Below are 18,803 nucleotides of genomic sequence, written 5' to 3'. Positions count from 1 at the left end.
GCCGCTTCCTGGGCCCTCACTTGTTTTTTTTTCCGGCGCTGTCAGCCAGATCCTTTGTTGTGCCTGCTCTGCATTCATTCTCTCTGCCCTCGCACCTCCAGACAGTGGGATGAGGATTTTTCCTGGTCCTTTTTGCGTTGAGAGCTCCAGACAGCCACCGTCTCAGCCATCGCATAAAGGACGGCTTTAACTATCCACTGGGTGTCCGGGCTGGGGCGGCGCCACGCCGGGAGCAGACAAGCTTTTGTGTAGGTGTTTGTCTCCGCAGCCGTCCGACCCCCGGCAGGAGGCGCGGGCCGCGACCCCCGAGGAGGCGGGGCCTCCGCGCCCTGCTCCGCCCGGTGAGGATTTCACGGTCGCCACCGCCTCCGCCGCCCTCGTTTGTTCCGTTACGTCACCCTGCCCGGAGCTAAGAACGCCAGACGTGGCTGCCCAGGAGCCCTCTATGGCCTTCATCCCACCCAACCCCGCTTTTTGCTTTTCCCTCCCGCTTTCTCATTTTTCCTCGTTAACAGCATACAGGCGGGGCGCTTGGCAAAACTCAGACTAAAAACAGAGCAAGAGAGAGAAAAAGAACGTATTCGATGCACCTGCCTGGTTCCTCCCGAGTTTGCGAACGGTCGTAACCATGTCTGAGTCGGGGGAGATAAGTGAATTTGGCTACATCATGGAATTGATAGCCAGAGGCAAGGTAAGTGCCGGGGCGCGCGAAGCCGCGGCCTGGGTCCCCACTCCAGGCACTACACGGCCTGTGGCTGTAGGCGTCCCGGGCCCTTGAAGCCGCCGGGGAGGGCGGGGCTGGAGTCCCAGGTCCGCGCTCTCAGCCAGGGCGCCCCAGCAGCTGCAGAATGCGAAGTAGACGCCTTTTTTTTTTTTTTTAATTGCGCGGCATTTCTGAAATGAGCCAAAAGGCACTTGGCCAGCTGGGCGACCGCGGGGGCTCTCGGGACGGCGAGGGTCAAGATCTCAGCCTGCGAAGATGGGGAGGAGGGCCGGGCATTGGCCAGGGGGCTCTCCTTGACGCACCCAGGGCTCCTAAGCGTGGTGACATCAAGTGGTTGACCTCGCCCGTCCAGGCGCGGAGCGCAGAGGGAGGGTCGGACCAGACGGTGAATAGGCGAGGAGGGTGGGATCGGGTTCAGCAAGCAGTCCGACCTTGTGGCGGATAAATAGGAGCAGAACCCCCGTTCGCCAGGCCTTGGCGTTATCAGCACTCCTTCCAGGTCCTTGGCTGTTGTCCCAGGTCGGGAACATTTCAAACATCCTTCCTTTGGTGGGGAGGAGGAGATGCTAAGGCACCAGATTTCAGCCAGGCACCTGTCCCGGAGCCCTTTAGAAACCCAGACTGGCGCTGTCGGTGGCGCGTGGTGACCGCGCCCTCGGCCGGGCCGGGTGGCGCCGCGCCTAAGCTGAAAGCCTTGCGGGGAGGCGGGCCTCGGCGCTGCATCAGAGAAAGTGCCTGCAGAGGCACCTAATTGGTTTACAGGCGGGAAGTGTCGGGAAATACGAAGGCTGCGCGGTGCGCGGCCTGCCGGGATTCGCCTGTGGCTAGAAGGCGAGAAACGTCGTCTGCGTTTGTCTTCTGCACCTGGAGTTTCGAGAAAAGGTGGCACAGACGAGAAAAGGAGGCCCTGCGCAAGGTCATCAGGAAGGAGAAGGATGATCTGCAGCTCTTGTGCGAGCACCTGGAACACCAGTCTCATACCTCACTAACCCCAACTCTGTGGATGCTTCAGGCCAGACAGTCCCGCGGCTCCCGGGGCTGGGGAGCCGGTTAACGCCCTCCCAGACGGAAGCGTCCCGGGCGAACTGTGAGCCTCCCTGAATTCTCTCTCCTGTTCTGCAAACACGGAATACACTCATCCGAAACAGAATACTTATGAACATTTCGAAGGTAGAGGCTGTGCTTCGGGCCATCCCTATCATTTACACCCCGCACCAGAAGTACAAATGGAGGACCCTGGTTCTACTTTTCTTCGAATCCTGGGGCTCCAGCCTACAATTCGAGGGGCCTCCTGCACATGCATAGGGACATCCTGACCAGCATCTCCAAGCTCCTTGTCGCCCCAAACAGCTTCCCCTTGGCCACCAGCACCTTCCGCCTCCCCGCCCCGTCTGGGATGCGTATTACAGCCCTCTCTACCCTCTGGAGGGCCGACCCTGGGGAAAGAAGTCCAGAAGGAAGTGCTGGCTCTGAGCGAGGAGGCTTGCCGCCAGAGGGCCAGAAACTGGCCCTCTAAAGCACACAGCAGGACCCTGGTTGCCTAGGAACTCGGGGGGGGGGGGCGGGGAGAAGGAAAGAGGATGCCTTTTGTTGATTGCAAAATAAATGTACCGCTCTTGATGGGATCGGGAATAGGATGATGGAGAGGTGAGTTTAGGCCCGTGGTGCTCAGACATTCTTCAGAGTAAGCCAGAATTGTATTAGTTGGCTAATACTTTCCTTCAATAGCAGGCAACACTTGATACACGGAGAGAGTAGTTTTGAGGTGGGACCCAGGGATCTGCAAGTTGACATCCCAGGTGATTATGAAGCAGGCAGGTGAACTTCTCATGAATACTAAATGGGCGAGTAGGGCAGAACCATTAGTGAACCCTTAAAACTTCTTATAATAAAGTCAGGTGAACAAAAACAAACCTCTCAGAATTAGCATTGTGTTTCACAATATGCTCACTGTAATGAAAAAAACAAAACCCAAATAACCTTCTGGCTTCATCCACTGAATTTCTCTGCCTCGCTCTCCATTAGGCGGACCCTCTTCACTAGGTTTCAGTAATGGGCCTGCAGCAAAAGCAGGAGCAGGAGCTCAGCTGACTTCCAAAGTTAGAGAGGCAGGTATCCCTGTGAAATCTCTTGAGTTGGAAAGTAGGCTCTCACAGTGAGATCTTAGGACAGTTCCTCCCTCTGCCTTTTATTTGTCGGGGTGGGGCATGAGGGGTCAGGAGTAGCCTCCTAACCATTACAACTCAAGCTTATTCTCTGCCCACTTTCCTCACAGCTCCGCCCCCTAACTCTATTTAAAACCCTTATATATGTGATTATACAGGATTTGAACACCGAATACCTCGCTGAGTATTAGCCATGGACTAGCGGACCTTTGACTTGCTTTATTTTCCTCTGAGAAGTTAGGTTCCACTTTGTATCTCAAGTTGGTAAGGTAAAGAATAATGTGAAACTGATCTAATTATGCCAAGTTCATGGAGTTAAAAAAAAAAAAAAAGAGCAGAGGCTCTTGTCTTCCTAACCCCCTGCCCTTTCCTTCCCTTCCTTCAAAGTTGAGACCAGTGGGTTGACCATCATCATAATTTCTTTCACTTGTCTCTGATGGCTTTAAAATTTTACGTTTAATACATGCTCATTGCAAAATATTCAAACTTTACAGAAAATTTTACAGAGTAAAAGGTGGAACTTCACTCCCACCTCCAATCCACTGCATTTCCCAGTGGCAGCAGTTTGCTGTGTGTCTATTTCAAATTAAATTAGCTTACTGTTGTGTTCTTGAATGTGGGAGGTGAGCCTTTCATCTTAGAGTAACATAAAACCCACATGACAAAGTTGATCATCTAGTTTTACTCTATTGTGATGATTACTTTAATATTTAAAGTACACAGTGATCTCTACCATTGTGGTCTTTCTGTTCATCAAACAATACCCTACGAGTATGGTTAATACCTATGATAATTCTCAAGAGGTTTAAAAATCAATGTAAATGGACTTGCTTATATGTCACTATCACAGAAATACAGAAATTTGTACCATTTCTGGAAGCTGCTTTCTGAGGTTTTGTTTTTTGTTGTTTTGTTTTGGTTTGGTTTGGTTTGGTTTGGTTTTTCTTTTGTAACTCATCTCTCTGGGCTAAAAGAGAGCTTTCCAACTCTGTGGTCAATATCTAGGACTACACAAAGCAGTATTTTCAAACTGTTTTGGTCTCTAGAAAGATTTACCTTATTAATTTTTTATCATCTTCATACACTTCTTTTCTTCATACTATCACACACTTTTCTAGAATCATATAATGAAGATTTGATGACAAGGAACATAGAAGAATTTAAATTCAGTATGCTTCCTTATTTAGCATTTAAACATACTTATATTTATGTGTTCAAAGCCAGAAAGCACTTCTTGTTTCCCCCAGTTCAATAGTTACTGTTCAGGCACATCCAAGGAGTACAATAGTTTGAGCAAAATAAAGAGGCTTTGGAAAGCTTACATTTAATTTTAATAGAGAAACAGGCGATGATTCCATTACTTGGTGAATTATTACTTTTAACTTTGAATATCTTTGAGGCACAAAAGATTCAAGAACTTTTATAAACACAAAATTTGCTTTCAAGAAGATGCTTATACTCTGAAAGAATTACGTTTGGAAAATCCTCACATCTCGACTAACGTAAAGTCTTAAACATCTCCTGGGACCAAAACAAAAATACCACCAAATGATCTGTTTCAGAAGGTTCAATAGATAGTTGCTCACACAACTGAATCTAAACTGGGTGATAATACTAATGTTGTGCCCACTGCAAAGTATCCTTTAAAACATTTTTTTATATCTTGGGATTGGGTAAAGTGTGTGTGTTGTGGGGAGGAGGAAAGGCAAAGAGAAGATTTAGACGATAGCAGGATCACTTGAACATAGCTAATTTTATAAATATCAGAATTTTCCTCTGATGTTTTTACTACATTACTCGAACGATAATTTGGGGGGAAAAACTGTCTCTGAAACTGCTTTGTCAAAGAATGTTTAAATCATATTTTCTATGAAATTGAAATTGCATGTTAGACACTCCTGTGGGCCTGAGTAGGGATGCTGGAGTGAGACCCAGGTTTGAATCCTGGCTCTTGGTATCTAGCCATGTGACCTTGAGGGTATTACTTAATCTCCGGATAGAGGTGGAGAGGACTTGTGACTGTTACATGTCCCCTCTGAAGGGAATTATACCTATTTCACAGGGTTATTGCAAGGATTAAATGAATATTCTGTGCAAAGTTCCTAATACTGTTATTGGCACATAGTAGGCCTCCAGTAAGTAAAGCTATTACATCTAGCTACTGTGACAACAGGGTTAGGTCTTGAGACACCTTATATGCAAACTATGATCATTAACAATGGGAGGTAGAGATGCCAGATAAAATACAGGATGTAGAGTTAAATTTGAATTTCAGATAAACAACAGATTTTTTAATGTAAGTATATCCCATTCAATATTTGGGACATATACTAAAGAAGTTCATTATGTATCTGAAATTCAAATTTAACAGGGTATCCTGTGTTTTTATTTGCTAAACCTAGCAACCCTAAGTGTAGGAATAATAAGATGCGGTCAAAGGGGACCTGCTAACAACCTCTGAATATTATCGATATTGTTCACACCCCAAGTTGGCTAAGGGACCCCTTTGCCCACCAGTTATGCAGCCGATACACTCCTGCCTTTAATGGGGAAGTGTCTGCCAGAGCAGCACTGTATCTCTCATCAACTCTCAAATTGTTGGTCTGGTGCTACCAGTTAGCAGATAAATGCCTCCTGGATTTTCTCTTAAACAAACAAAAGCTTGAAATGGATGGGAAGATAAGGCTTACAAAACATCAAACATGAGTGTACGAAATGAGAGCATGTAATGGTGTTAAACTGAGCGGTAAGACTGTAAGTGCTAGAGGAACTCAGAGTAAAGGGAGCTGATCAATGAAAACTAGACTAATGAGGATGGAGGCTCTAGATTTGCACCTTGAAAGATGAGCTGGAGTTGGCTCGGCAAGGGAAATCCGAACTTCCTGGCTTGCTGGACTCCTCTCCCCTGAGGTTGTTCCCACAGAAACACTTTATGACAGGTAAGCTTGGCTTGTCAGATGCTTGGGTCAATAACTGGTAAATGTCATTTGTTGTCCCTTCACCTGTAACCTCCTGATACCCAGCAGCTTAGACAGTGCATGTGCCAGTCTACTGTGAAACCCTGTGATTGACTTCATCGATTGACTTCATTGCCACCTTCTTTACTTCCCCTAAGTCCAGGGGCTCTCTTAATTGAAAACCCAGGTTGTTTCCACCAGGGGGCAAGGTTTAGAAGTATGCTGGCCATGGGACCTTGTTGCTTGTTCTTGTTCAAGATATACTAACAGAACTGTACCCTGGCTGTTTGACCTCAGACCAAACAGATTAAGAGCTAGTGATGCCTCACGGCACTGACTCAAATATGCACCAGGGTCATTAGGACCTGACCTGGCCAGGAATTTAAGCTCTTGTTGGGTATTAGGAGTCAGTGTGGAAAGAGAGCAGCTCAGTTTAGTGAATAGTGTAGAAACTAAAGGGTATCAGGTTTATATTTTAAGTGTGAGGTAATGAACATTTATTGAACGTCTACTTTACCAGACCTGAATAGTGTATGTGTGTGTGTGTGTGTGTGTGTGTTTGTGTTTCGGGAGTGGTGGTTGATGGCAGGTGAAGGAGGAGAAATTGACCTTTTGGACTTCATGAAGTAGATAGATTTGAGACAGCTCACACCCCTGTGATAGAAGAGCAATTACACAACGCCACCAAGCACAAGATATCATAATATAGGCAGGAGTATTGAAGGTCTGTGGACTGGAGGGGGTGATAGATGTGGAAGAGGCTTCCTTGTGTTGAATTTTGACCCATGTTTTAAAAGAAACTACTGGAAAAGAAGGTGCTAGGATACTCCAAACTGGGGAGGGGCAGGCACCAAGGGATGGTATATGCAATACAAACTGGGGGAATAATGATTTAAAAAACAAAACAAAACACATCTTTCATGTCATTCCTACATAAACGCCTTCAAATGTCTACAGAGAAGAAGCATGGTAATTCTAGGCCCTCCATACTATACTAGATTCATTTTGAGTTGTTGTAAGAGGATTTGAAGGCTGTCAGAGAGAGGTACGGGGAAAGGAAAGAGAAGAATTAAAAAAACAAAAACAAAAACCCAAACCACACAGGATTTTAAGTTGAGGAACTGGGAAGGCTCTTGGTATCTTTGATAACTGGGAGGCTGAGATGGATGGATGTTGAGAGAACGTGATGAGATGCCCCAAAGCATGGCAGCCAAGGGGGGAGAAATGACTAGGCAAATGGGAGAGTGGTCATTTAGACTGGTGGTTTTCATATTTGCTATCTTCTTACCAATATTCCCCCTCCACCATTTTGCTTTTTAAAGTATGTGGGTTAAATAGTTTAAATAAATATGGATTTAAAAGTTTATGGATTAAGTTACATTAAAAAGTGCCTAGAAGTAAAACATACACATATTTTAAAGTGCAAATAATACAATACAATGTGGGTGGAAAGTGTCTTCTGCACCTGACTCCATCCCCTTACTTCTCCACAACACTGTTACCAATTTTTGTGCTCCATTTCAGACTTACTTTTATTTACTTATTTGCCTATGTAAGCAATATGCCTGCCTGTCTCACCTTTTTTTTTCCAAAGTGGCAACATACAGAATCCATATGGTTTTGTATTTGTTTTACACTATTTTAGAAATCCTTTCTCATCAGTGCATTCATTTTAACTGCTGCAATGCTGAAATACTTTTCATGGCATGGATGTACATTATGGATGGTTGATATTTAATTTCTATGAAGTCCCCCTGAGATCTTTGTACACGTTTTAGTGCACAATGCAAGTCTTTCAGTGGGAAAGTTATTAGAAGTGGAATTGTTTAGTTAAAGGTAGAAACACTGAAATTTTTTGATAGGTTTTACAAAATTTCCCTTCAAATAAGCTGGACCAATCTACACTGTTACAAAAAAGTTTGAAAGTGTCTACTTTCCCACATTCTTACCAAGTGTATTAACATATTTTTTGAACTTTGAGAATCAGGTAGAAAATAACTCATTGTCATTTGATTTGCATAATGGAAGGGCTTTCAAATTTATTTTCAGCCAAGTATTGTCTATACAGTTTCTTTCTTTAGTTCATGTTAATGAAACCGTCTAATCTCTTTTACTCTGTACTTTCGTTAGTTTCGGACCAAAGCACTATTCAAGTGTGCTGATGTGAGATTACAGCCAAAGGGGTATTGTTGAACCCAAAGACCAGAATTAAAAACAGAAACCGACTTATAATGCTTTTTAATGGTCGAGCCTTTTAAAATCTATATGGGAACATGGTGTAGGACATCATATAGGTAACTAAATTACACACGCATTTGTTATCTTCCTCAGTTCCCTTCTGATTAGGACGCTTCAGAACCCGTGGGGAGGAAGCAGCCTCAACTCCAGCATGTTCGGCCACGCAGCGGGCATTAATCTGGATCAGAACACTCCAGTCATTACTTGGCAAGGTGTTCATCCTCTCTGAACCTCATCTGTAAATTGAGGGTATTCCATTAAAGACAATTGCTACGGTCCCTTGCTGTTCTTAATTCTACACTGCCACAGCGTTATTTAATTGTCGGCTGGAGAAGAGGCTATTACTGCTGACAGTGCTGTGGGAAGACGGCGGAACTTGCCACAGACAGAGACTTGTCCCAAATGGGAAATAAAAGTGGGAAGCGTGTCAAAACCTAAACGGGATGCTGCGCTACAGCTCTGTGGTCCCTTCGCCCAGCTGCTTAGAGCTCCTGTTTTCTCAGTCTATACATAAGAGATGGAATTATTTAGCCAGCTGGGAGGGCGGTGGCGTGATCTAACAATACGGCTTCCAACAACCCCACGTTAATGTGTTTTCGGTTTGCCTTGAAATCTGGAAGAAACGCGCTTGAACCGCAGCAGGTGAATTTGACGCGGCTAGTCTCCGAGCTGGAAAAGCGGTACCTGAACACAGGGCGGGCGCCCACCGCCTGGGTGCGTGGGTGCCGGAGCCGTTAAAGACCAACCAGCTGTCCCGATTTCCCCGCACCCTCCGTGCCCGGGAGTGGGAACCGCGCGGCGGCGGCGGCGGGACGCACACACTAGGCGGGGCAGGGGGCTGCCGCCTCTAATTCCCGGCCAGTACCCGGGAGAGGGACCCCTACGCTGCGGCTTGTCCCCGCGCCACTTGGCAAGAACGTGCCGTGCGTGGCAGCGCGGCGCCCTGGTGTGTAAAAGCAGAAGCAGACAACGAGTGGCTGGTGACCAGTCAGGGAATGTGAAGTTCACGCTACGAATCTGGCCGGAAGAGAAGGCGGAGAGCGGGGCGGGGACAGGGACCCTCTAGGGGAAACCCCCGGCCCCGGTTGGGGTGGGGTGAGCCGGGTCTCGCCCTGGTCGCCTCCCCCGCGCGCGACTCTGTGTGCCGGGTGCGACAGCACGGGAAGGCGGCGTGGGCCAGCCCTCGCCCCGCCGCCCCGGCTAGAGTCAGGAAATGGAGCTTGTCTCTGAATGGTTAGTCCGCGCTTTAGCAAAGCGCACGGAAAGCAAAATGAAGAGCAGAGGGTCGGCGCGGAGCAGTGGCCAGGGCAGTAGTCAGGGGCAGCACCGCCGGACCGCTCCACCGCGGCCCCGCCCCGGCTCGGCCCTCGGCCTCCACCGCCCCTTCCCCGCCCTCACTTCCGACCCTCCGAGGCTTCCTACCCGGCAGGGGGCGAAGGTGGCGGCTCGGGCGGCAGTATGGAGCGGCGGGGAAGGGGCAAAGGCGCTGGCGGAGCGAGCTGGAACCCCGCCGACTGCCACACCCCCACCCCCTGCTCCGCCGCTGGGTCTCCCACCCGCCCGCGGCCCCTCCTCCTTTGTGCGGTGAGCGCTGTTGCCCGGGCGACGGCGCCGCCCCGCCCAGGCCCCGCCCTCCGCGGCTCCCTGGCCCTGGTCTCCGCGTGGCTGCCCGCCCAGCCGCAGGCCGCTGGAGCCGCCGCTGCAGCCGGATGCGGGGCGGGATTCACGGGGCCATCGCAGGGAGCAAAGCTCGGCTCTCCGCGTCTTTGCTTTCGCCCGCCCTGGCCTCCTCGCCGCGTCGGTCCGCTGGTCGGGTCCGGCTGACCAGCTCGCCCTCCGGCTCCGAACCGAGGCTCCACGGCAGCCACAGGGACCCGCCCACCAGACCCAGCCAGGGGCCGCCCGTCTGCCTGTTTGGATCCTGCGGTTGATGACACCTGGCAGAAGGCTACCATGGAGGGGGATGGTTCAGACTCGCTGGTGAGTGGGGGAGAGGGACGGCCGCCTAACGCCTCGGTGGCGGCGCGCCGGGTCCCCTGGGTTTCTCTTTCCCCTCTGCCCTGAGCCGTGAGGGACCCTCTCCCTTCGGAGGAGCGAGGGCGGACGTGTGGTGGCCCCGCTTCCTCTTCGCCTTTCCCGCCCCGGGCAGGGTTCCGCAGCCCGGGGCGCCCCCTTTCTGCCCCTCAGTGGGGACGGTCGGACTCGGGGTCACCGGGGCCCGGAAGAGTGCGCCACTCCTGTGCGGTGATGGCTCACCTGAGAACCTCGGGGAGTTTGGGCGGGGCTCTTTAATGGTATTCAGATTGTAGAATTAATTCGCTTTAGGGAGTCGGGTGCCCGTCGCGGCCCGGGGCGCGTGTCCCGCGCGTGTCCCGCCTTCCTTTGTCTGGGAGCGCGGTGGCGCCGGCTCTCGAGTCCCCCTCGGACCCTCGCGGGCCTGGCCCGCAGTCGCCTCGAGCAATGGCTCCTCCCCGCTTTTGCCTGCTCTCGGGAGGCGGGCTTACTCCAGCAGCTGTCGGGGTACAAGTGTTTTTGTTTCAAGGGGTCGGATATGCAATTCTTTCCAACTTGCTAGTTTCCCGTCGAACCTCATTTATTTTGAAATAGCTTAATTGGGGGAGCCAGCACATCACATTTCTCTTAATCAGATGGTTTCCTCTCAGTGAATGTAAAATGAGCACTAAATTTTTCTTTTGCGTAAAAATTGCTTTATATCCATTGTGATTAGAAAGCTTATGCACTGCTCTGTGTACAAGAAAAGTGGAAATGATTTTAGATCTTTCAGTGGGAAGTAAACCTCTCATAAAATGGGGCGTGAGAGCCTGTTTTGAACATTCAGGACAATAATTTCCTTTTGAATCAGATGTCAAATTCTTTACGAAATGAGAGAGGATGTGAATATTCTGTATTCTTTGATGTGAATATTGAGGTGTGCATATCCTCCAAATTTACTAAAACTATGACGTGATGTGGGCTTTTTTTAAACATTTGTGTGATGCATCAAGAAACGCTGCATCACAAGACCCATTGACAGTGATAAAGCCAGTTGGTTGAAGTGCTATTGTCAGGGATTATTAAAGCACTTGGTGTCGTTTTAAGGGGAATACTCGCATGCATTTTTATTTAACTAAAACAAGTGAATTAAGTCAGTTTTAATTTTCTGTGTGTTTCCAGTAGTTGAAATGATTGTACGGGGTTATGAGTACTTTAAAATTATACCATCATTAAAATTGCAGGAATGCTAAATATAGATTCATAGCACCTGAAGTTTGGGATCCGTGGGGAAAAACTACACAGGCAAAGGATGGGAAAACTGGTATGAGGTCATCAGACCTTTTTAGTTGTGATGAGTCTAAATGTTTCTCACTGAAAATATTGCAAGCCTGTAGTATCGAGAGAGCGCTTATAATGGTTCCTTCTAATCCCCTATACCCTTTTAGTATTCATAAAGTGCTTTTAAGATAACTGCTTTGATATGCAGCCTGAGAACCTCTTACCTACATTACAATTGCAGCACATGGAAAATGGTCACATTTAATGTAGAAAGTTGCTGATAATTCAGCTTGTAAATAGATTTCAAGTAGAGTTCCATGAACATAATGGCTAACCCAGTTTTTACCAGCTCTTGTTACTTGCCAGTTACAGAGCTAATGTGCTAAATAGGAATAATCCTATTCTTAGTGCTATATACTTAATTTTTATTGCAGTAATCTACTTTCAGGATTTCATTGAATTCCTAAATCAGTTAATTAATAATGATTTGAATAACTTAATAATTATTGATGAAATATTATGGTCCCCTAATACTTTATGCTAATTTTTCTCATACTTCAGGTTTTCTCTTTTTTTTTTCTTTAACCATTTCATGTCCCTTCACCTCTAGGCATTGGATGATGAGGGGGACATAATTAATGGTATAGACTTTCATAGCCAAAACGAAACTTCAGACTTTAAAAAAATCTGTTTAATTCTTTTTTGAAAGGTAAACACATGTACTTATACAAGAAGTATAAGCATGTTAATGTATTTACACACTAAAAGACTTTGATTCTGATTTCTTTTTCTCAACTTAAGGTTACCATTAAGAATATCGAAAGAGAGCTCATTTGCCCGGCATGCAAGGAGCTGTTTACCCACCCATTGATTCTCCCTTGTCAACATAGTATCTGTCATAAATGTGTAAAAGAACTCTTACTGATGCTTGATGATTCATTCAATGACGTGGGATCAGACAACTCCAATCAGAGCAGTCCTCGACTTCGGCTTCCTTCCCCTAGCATGGATAAAATTGACAGAATTAGCAGACCAGGTATGTGGTAGAACCTGGGGTGGTGGAGTTTGGTTACATGTTCAGTGATAATTGTGGAAGGGAAATTATTTTCGTTGTTTTGGGGGTTAATCATTCCAGGTGAATAAGTTAAAACTATAGTTAGAAAAGAATCCCTCTCTCTTTTAAAATGAACTTTTAAAACGTCAAAATGAACTTCTATTGTCTTTTGGTATGCATTTAAAATGGATATTGAATATTGAACACGAATTTTGTATTAAACCCATTATTAACTGTGCCTGTATTTTAGGGGGTGTTCTGACCCTGTGAAGTCCTTTATATGAGGAATGAAATAATGGACTACTGAAGTACTTACTAGGGAACCATCTATGTATGGTAATAGGTAAACAAATATGCAGAATTAAGGGATGAGACTACATAATGCCCAGTTCTAGAAGACTTTTTAGAGGAATGTTATTTGGTATCATTTTATTCCATTTTATTCTTAAGCCTTTTTTTTTTTTTTTAATTAATTTATTTATTTGGCTGTGTTGGGTCTTCGTTTCTGTGCTAGGGCTTTCTCTAGTTGTGGCAAGCGGGGGCCACTCTTCATCGCGGTGCGCGGGCCTCTCACTGTCGCGGCCTCTCTTGTTGCGGAGCACAGGCTCCAGACGCGCAGGCTCAGTAGTTGTGGCTCACGGACCTAGTTGCTCCGCGGCATGTGGGATCTTCCCAGACCAGGGCTTGAACCCGTGTCCCCTGCATTGGCAGGCAGACTCTCAACCACTGCGCCACCAGGGAAGCCCTTCAGCCATTTTTTAATCCAAATTTTAAAATAAGGATTTTGAACATCAGCTAAACAGTAGTGGAATTCTGTAGTAGTATGTAGAAGTAGATCTAATTAGATGTATAGCACATGTACTATACCATTATTTATTTATTTTTTAAAAATAAATTTATTTTTAGAAATAAATTTATTTATTTTTAGAAATAAATTTATTTATTTTTAGAAATAAATTTATTTTTTTTAAAATAAATTTATTTATTTTTTTTAAAATAAATTTATTTATTTTTTTAAAAATAAATTTATTTATTTTTTTAAAAATAAATTTATTTATTTTTTTAAAAATAAATTTATTTATTTTTGGCTGCGTCGGGTCTTCATTGCTGCGCGCGGGCTTTCTCTATTTGCAGTGAGCGGGGGCTACTCTTCACTGCAGTGCGTGGGCTTCTCATTGCGGTGGCTTCTCGTTGTGGAGCTTGGGCTCTAGGCGCACGGACTTCAGTAGTTATGGTGCGCAAGCTCAGTAGTTGTGGCTCATGGGCTCTAGAGTGCTGGCTCAGTAGTTGTGGCGCACAGGCTTAGTTGCTTCTGTGGCATGTGAGATCTTCCCAGACCAGGGCTCGAACCCATGTCCCCTGCATTGGCAGGCGGATTCTTAACCACTGCGGCACCAGGGAAGTCCTATACTATTATTATATAGCCGGTGTTTAAATTTTTTCCTCTTGGGATGATGTTTCTTTCTTCTGAACATCTATTGCAGAATTAATGTAGATCAAAATTAATTTAAAACCATTGGGAACAGGGCCACTGGGAAGTTAAGGGCCAAAATCAGCAGTAAGGGTCAAGGGGAGGCAGAGGTTTGGGTAGAAATACCACAGCATCATGTTCAGCACTTCCTTCCTATGGAGGAGAGTCCTTGAGTGGCCATGAGCACCAGACTTCAGGGCTTCAGCTCTGCCCAGTTTGGGCTTTGAGGTTTTCAGTTTAATCCTTTTGTCCACTCTGTCCATTTCTCCCTCCTTAGTATAGAAGTAACTTTTTAATATTGTAAAAAAAACCCTTTTTTTTTAAGTCAGAGAAGAATCTTTTTCTCCTCATTTGCATTTTAGAGAATGTCATCTTTTTTGGTCCATGCTGGGATATGGAGTCTCCTTGGGCAATATTTGTGTCTATGTGCTCCATCAGAGAGTGGATAAGAGGAGATTTATTCTAAGAGTGGTATTATGGTATTTTAAAAACATGATTTTTTTAAAAATGGTAATCACCAATTCCTTGGAGGATATTTTACACACATAAAAATTATATGTATATACAAAAAAGGGAGCATTAGGTAACTGCGGGAGTGCAGGATGTATGAGGTTGGAGAGAGGGTCATGCTCTTTGTGAAGCCATCACTTTTATGTTTTCGTCCCTGTTAGGAAACTGGCATACTGAGGAGGGGAGGAAAGACAGTGATAGCTTGAAATCATTCTTCCAGATAAAAATTCATATTCTGTTGGTAGATCCTCATTGGATAATTAGGGACCCTGGCTTGATTGACCAAGAAGATTCACTTTTTGTATATTAATATTCAGCACAGACCATTAAATAAAATTCTGGTTAAATACTAGTATTTCTACTGATCATTAGATTGAGGTCACATGTGTATTTCATGAAATTCTGTGTTTTATATAGGCTTTGAATCTTAAGATTTGGTTAGTTTTTTTGTGATCGATATAAAGTATGAATGAAATATAGATGAAAAATAGTTAACTGTTTCTGTTTTCAGGAACTTACCTAGCACAGTAGTTGGTAGATGTTTAATAAATATGTGTTGAGTGGATGTTGAATGACAAACGTTTGCTATAAGATTTGTACAGAGCATGCCATAATGGCTTATATTTATCGATGATGGCATTTTTTCCAGAACAAGAGATCAGAAATAGATTTACCGAGATGTTCCTCCCTCTTCTTTAGGAAGAACCCTGTTAAGCTGTATTATGTCCTCATGGGGGGCAAGTTAGAAAGCTTCTCTGTGGAGATCAATTATAGGAAATAAGAATATTTAACTTGGTGAAGGGATGACTGCAGAATATGATGGCTGCCTTGTGGAAGAGTAGTAGTACTCTGGGTATCTTCACAGCAAAAATTCCAGATCTGTCCAGTACACTAGCCACATATGGCTGTTGAGTGCTTGAAACACATTAGTCTGAATTGAGATATGCACTTGTACCTCTTAGAGTGAAAAAGTGAATATAAAATATCTCTAATAATTTTATATTACATTTTAAAATGATAGTTTTTGGATATATTGGGTTAAATATGTATTACTAAAATTAATTTCACTTATTTTTACTTTTTTGTGGCTACTGGAAAATGTAAAATGACATATGTGGCTTACACTTTCACACATATTCCTTTCAAATAACATTGCATGGGTCATTTGACAGATTTTAAAATAAAAGGATGCCTTGAAAGGAGAGTAAGATTTGTGTGTATAACACTAGCATGTTAAATTGTGTAAAAATAAAAGAGCTATATAACTGTTCATTTTTGGTCATATATATGCAAGCTTTTCTCCCATTCTGTATTACCTGTTGTCATTAAGATACAATCATTGTTAATAATGTTTACTTACTGTGTTGATTTAGATCACTTAAAAAAACCAAAAAAAAGATGCTTGATTTTTACTTTATATATTCAACAGTTTCCAGAAGTATGATTGTTTAAAAATACAAATCTATAAGATAAAGTATAGGTCTCTTAAGTGATGCACCAACAGTGATTAATTCTGAACTGTGATAGGATAAGCTTGATGACTGTTTTACATTGGTGGCTTTATATAAATACCATGTGTACCAGGAAAAACATTTTTTTTTACTGTTAATTCAATAATTGTATTATGTGTAGGACACAGTTACTGCTTTATCTTTTGTTAACATGTTGTAAATCTTCTCTTTGAAATTAAATTCTAAATCCAGCTTTCTGTTCATTGTTCACAGCATCACAACGGAGATCTTTGGGGTGGAGAGGTAGAAAATGCTTTATTGCTTGTGTGGCTGCAGGCAGTATAGTGTTAGATTTAAATTAAATAACTTTATATAGATAAAGTTTTTTAAAAAATAAACATCAGTGGTCAAGTCTTCAAAATCATGTAGAAAGTGAACAAATTTGGCTGACATGACTTAAAGGTCAACAGGACTAAATTTCCAAGCAGTTTCTGATGTTTTTAAATGGAGGTCTGATTATTAGTGCTTGCATTTTGCCATGTATACACACACACACACACACACACACACACACACATCCATGATGGGATATTTTTAAAGAAAATGACATCCCCTTGTTTTTTTTTTAATGTTACCTTAAAAATGCTTTACATTTACTTAGTGGAACAAAGCTTACGTTAACAGCCATATTACCCTTCGGGAGGTTAAATAAGCCAGTACTTTCTTCTGTATTTAAAAATTTACTTAAAGGTATTGATAATTTTTGTAGTTAATACCATAATCTTTGCTTGTTTGTGCATATGGTGTATTTTTTGTTTTTATTTTAAGGTATTTGGGATCAGAGTTTTAACACTCAGGTCTCACTTGTGGGTAAATAATGTACATTGCTTTTGTGTGAAAGGTGGGCCAACCCATTTTATTAAAATAATTTTTTTTTTTACTCCAGTTGACCTTTAAAGTAAAATTGGCTATTTTTTTCAGGAATGCTGGTGATACCTTAAACTTTAGTGGAGAAAATAAACACCTGAAATGTATCCCTTTTCTGGTTTCCTCACCTTCTTCTACATGCCTCGATTTTAAAATCTTACAGCCACTTCTAGAAGCCACATGTAATCCATTCTCTTACAGGCTTTAGTGAGTCCCTGAGAATTTTAAGTGTTGAAATTTAATAATTAGGAGGAAAGATAGGAACAGTTTGCTTAAAAAATTACCTTGTTACCTACTTTTGATTCAGAGGGTAGTCGAGAAAAAGTTTTTGCAGTTTGAAAATGCTAATACTCAAAGGGTAAATGTAACTCATAGTCATCAGATGGTCAGAATGTGGAAGCATTAAGGTGGAAGCATAAGGCATCAGCCCAATGCACAACACCAGGAAGTCCAACATGAGTGTCCAGCATGAGGAGAAATAGTCTACTTAACGTGTCCAGGTGGTAACAGTGGGGAATTTGTTTGCAGCCAGGATATGGGAGAAGATGCAGCTGGCACAGGTTTGGAACCTGTTATGAATTGACTCTCTTTGTTTTGAAATACTTTATTATTCTCTTTGATCATTTAAACGGTAAAACATATGATGGAAAGCTGACTTTTTGGGGGGGATTTGCTATAAACGAGTTTGAAATTTTTTTGGCATCTTCATTTTATAATTGTGTCATGGTTTATGCTTAACTAGTTTAATCTGTCTTTGAAGTTAAAGGTATGGGGGAAAGAATTGATTCTGTGAGGTGGCAGTGTTCAGATAATTAGCAAATATTATTGACCCCGCAAATGGAGTTTGACATAGAAAATTGCATTGCTTGGCCTATATTGCTTCTTTACCTTTCTAAGACATCATTACTTTTTTTCCCCATTATATCATGCTACTGGGTAGTACTGTCCCATAGACCTTTCTATAATCATAGAAATGTTTGACCCTGCACCGTACAAGATGGTAGCCACTAGCTATATGTGGCTCTTGAGAATTTTAAATGTGGGTACTACAACTAAGGAAATGAATTTTAAATGAAATTTTAATTAAATTTAAATAGCCACATTTGGCTAATGTTTACTATATTAGCAGCGTTATAGAGAAATATTGATTCTGTTATGTTTTATTCTTAGTTCTACCGTCTTGATTTTTTTTCCATCAGCCTTACTTCCCAGAATATCCTTAGATCTGTCCTGTTTTCTTTATTGCCCTGAATATATATTCTATTGATTGTTTTTATGAAAACAATGGTAGAAGTTAAGACAGATGAAATAAAAGTTCTTTAGCAGATATATTGATTTAATATTTTGTCTGATATAAGAAGTTCAGTGTGATGCTTTACACCTTTTTTTTTTATTATTATAAAAACAAGTTAAAAGAGGTTTACAGAAAAGGGATAAAGCTTTTTATCTGAAATTTCTGAACATGAGGCCAAAATCTGGGTGTCACCAGTGTATGTGTTAAAGCGTGATTTTACTGGCATAATTTACTTTTGTTTTTCCCCATTACTTAATTGATCACAATCTTCTATTCATAAAACCAATAATTCATTTTTTTAAAACATTGACTGTTGAGATTAGTTATCCATTTTAATTTCTATCACCTAGTTCATGTGTGGAAGCATGCAATTAAATATGAATTTCCATTTGTTTAAACTTGACCACTGTACTATATCACTTCCAGAATTATTTGGCTTGTTTTTTCACTAAACAAAATTTTCATTGGCATGTGTTTTAAAAGTAGCTCTGCTGCTTATTTTATTATGTGCCTGCTGTGGTGTGAAATATCTTGTACTGTATTGCATGTTTTTAGAATTATTACAAGAGTATATTTTATGTAGGATTTTCAAATTTTTATGGGGCAGCTTTTTTTGTATGCTTTTTTGGGTATATTTTAAAATGTGAAGGTTAAAAATATCTTTAAATATTTTGAAAATATTTAAAATTTAAAATAGTGCAGCTGCATGTTTTTTGCATAAGTAGCTTTGGGGGCCTAA

At 43.0% G+C, this 18,803-nt stretch overlaps 1 protein-coding gene across 2 annotated transcripts in view; it reads left to right on the top strand.

Annotated features, from left to right (window-relative positions):
* The first annotated feature begins 394 nt into the window (after positions 1 to 394).
* TRIM36 (tripartite motif containing 36) overlaps positions 395 to 18,803 on the top strand; it is a 47,119-nt gene continuing 28,710 nt past the window's right edge. The window contains exons 1-2 of one of the 2 annotated variants that reach the window (XM_061188056.1): positions 395 to 691; positions 12,159 to 12,393. In XM_061188056.1, coding sequence (XP_061044039.1) covers positions 629 to 691; positions 12,159 to 12,393 — 298 coding nt within the window. In that variant the 5' untranslated portion in view covers positions 395 to 628. Of the gene's footprint in view, positions 692 to 9,984; positions 10,065 to 12,158; positions 12,394 to 18,803 lie in introns of those variants that run through there. The other variant, XM_061188057.1, reaches the window with a different exon arrangement.

The sequence above is a fragment of the Eubalaena glacialis genome, chromosome 4 (genome assembly GCF_028564815.1).
Source record: "Eubalaena glacialis isolate mEubGla1 chromosome 4, mEubGla1.1.hap2.+ XY, whole genome shotgun sequence".
Lineage (NCBI taxonomy): Eukaryota > Metazoa > Chordata > Mammalia > Artiodactyla > Balaenidae > Eubalaena > Eubalaena glacialis.
The sequence above is the reverse complement of the archived record's forward strand: the minus strand, read 5'-3'. Positions and strand labels throughout refer to the sequence as shown.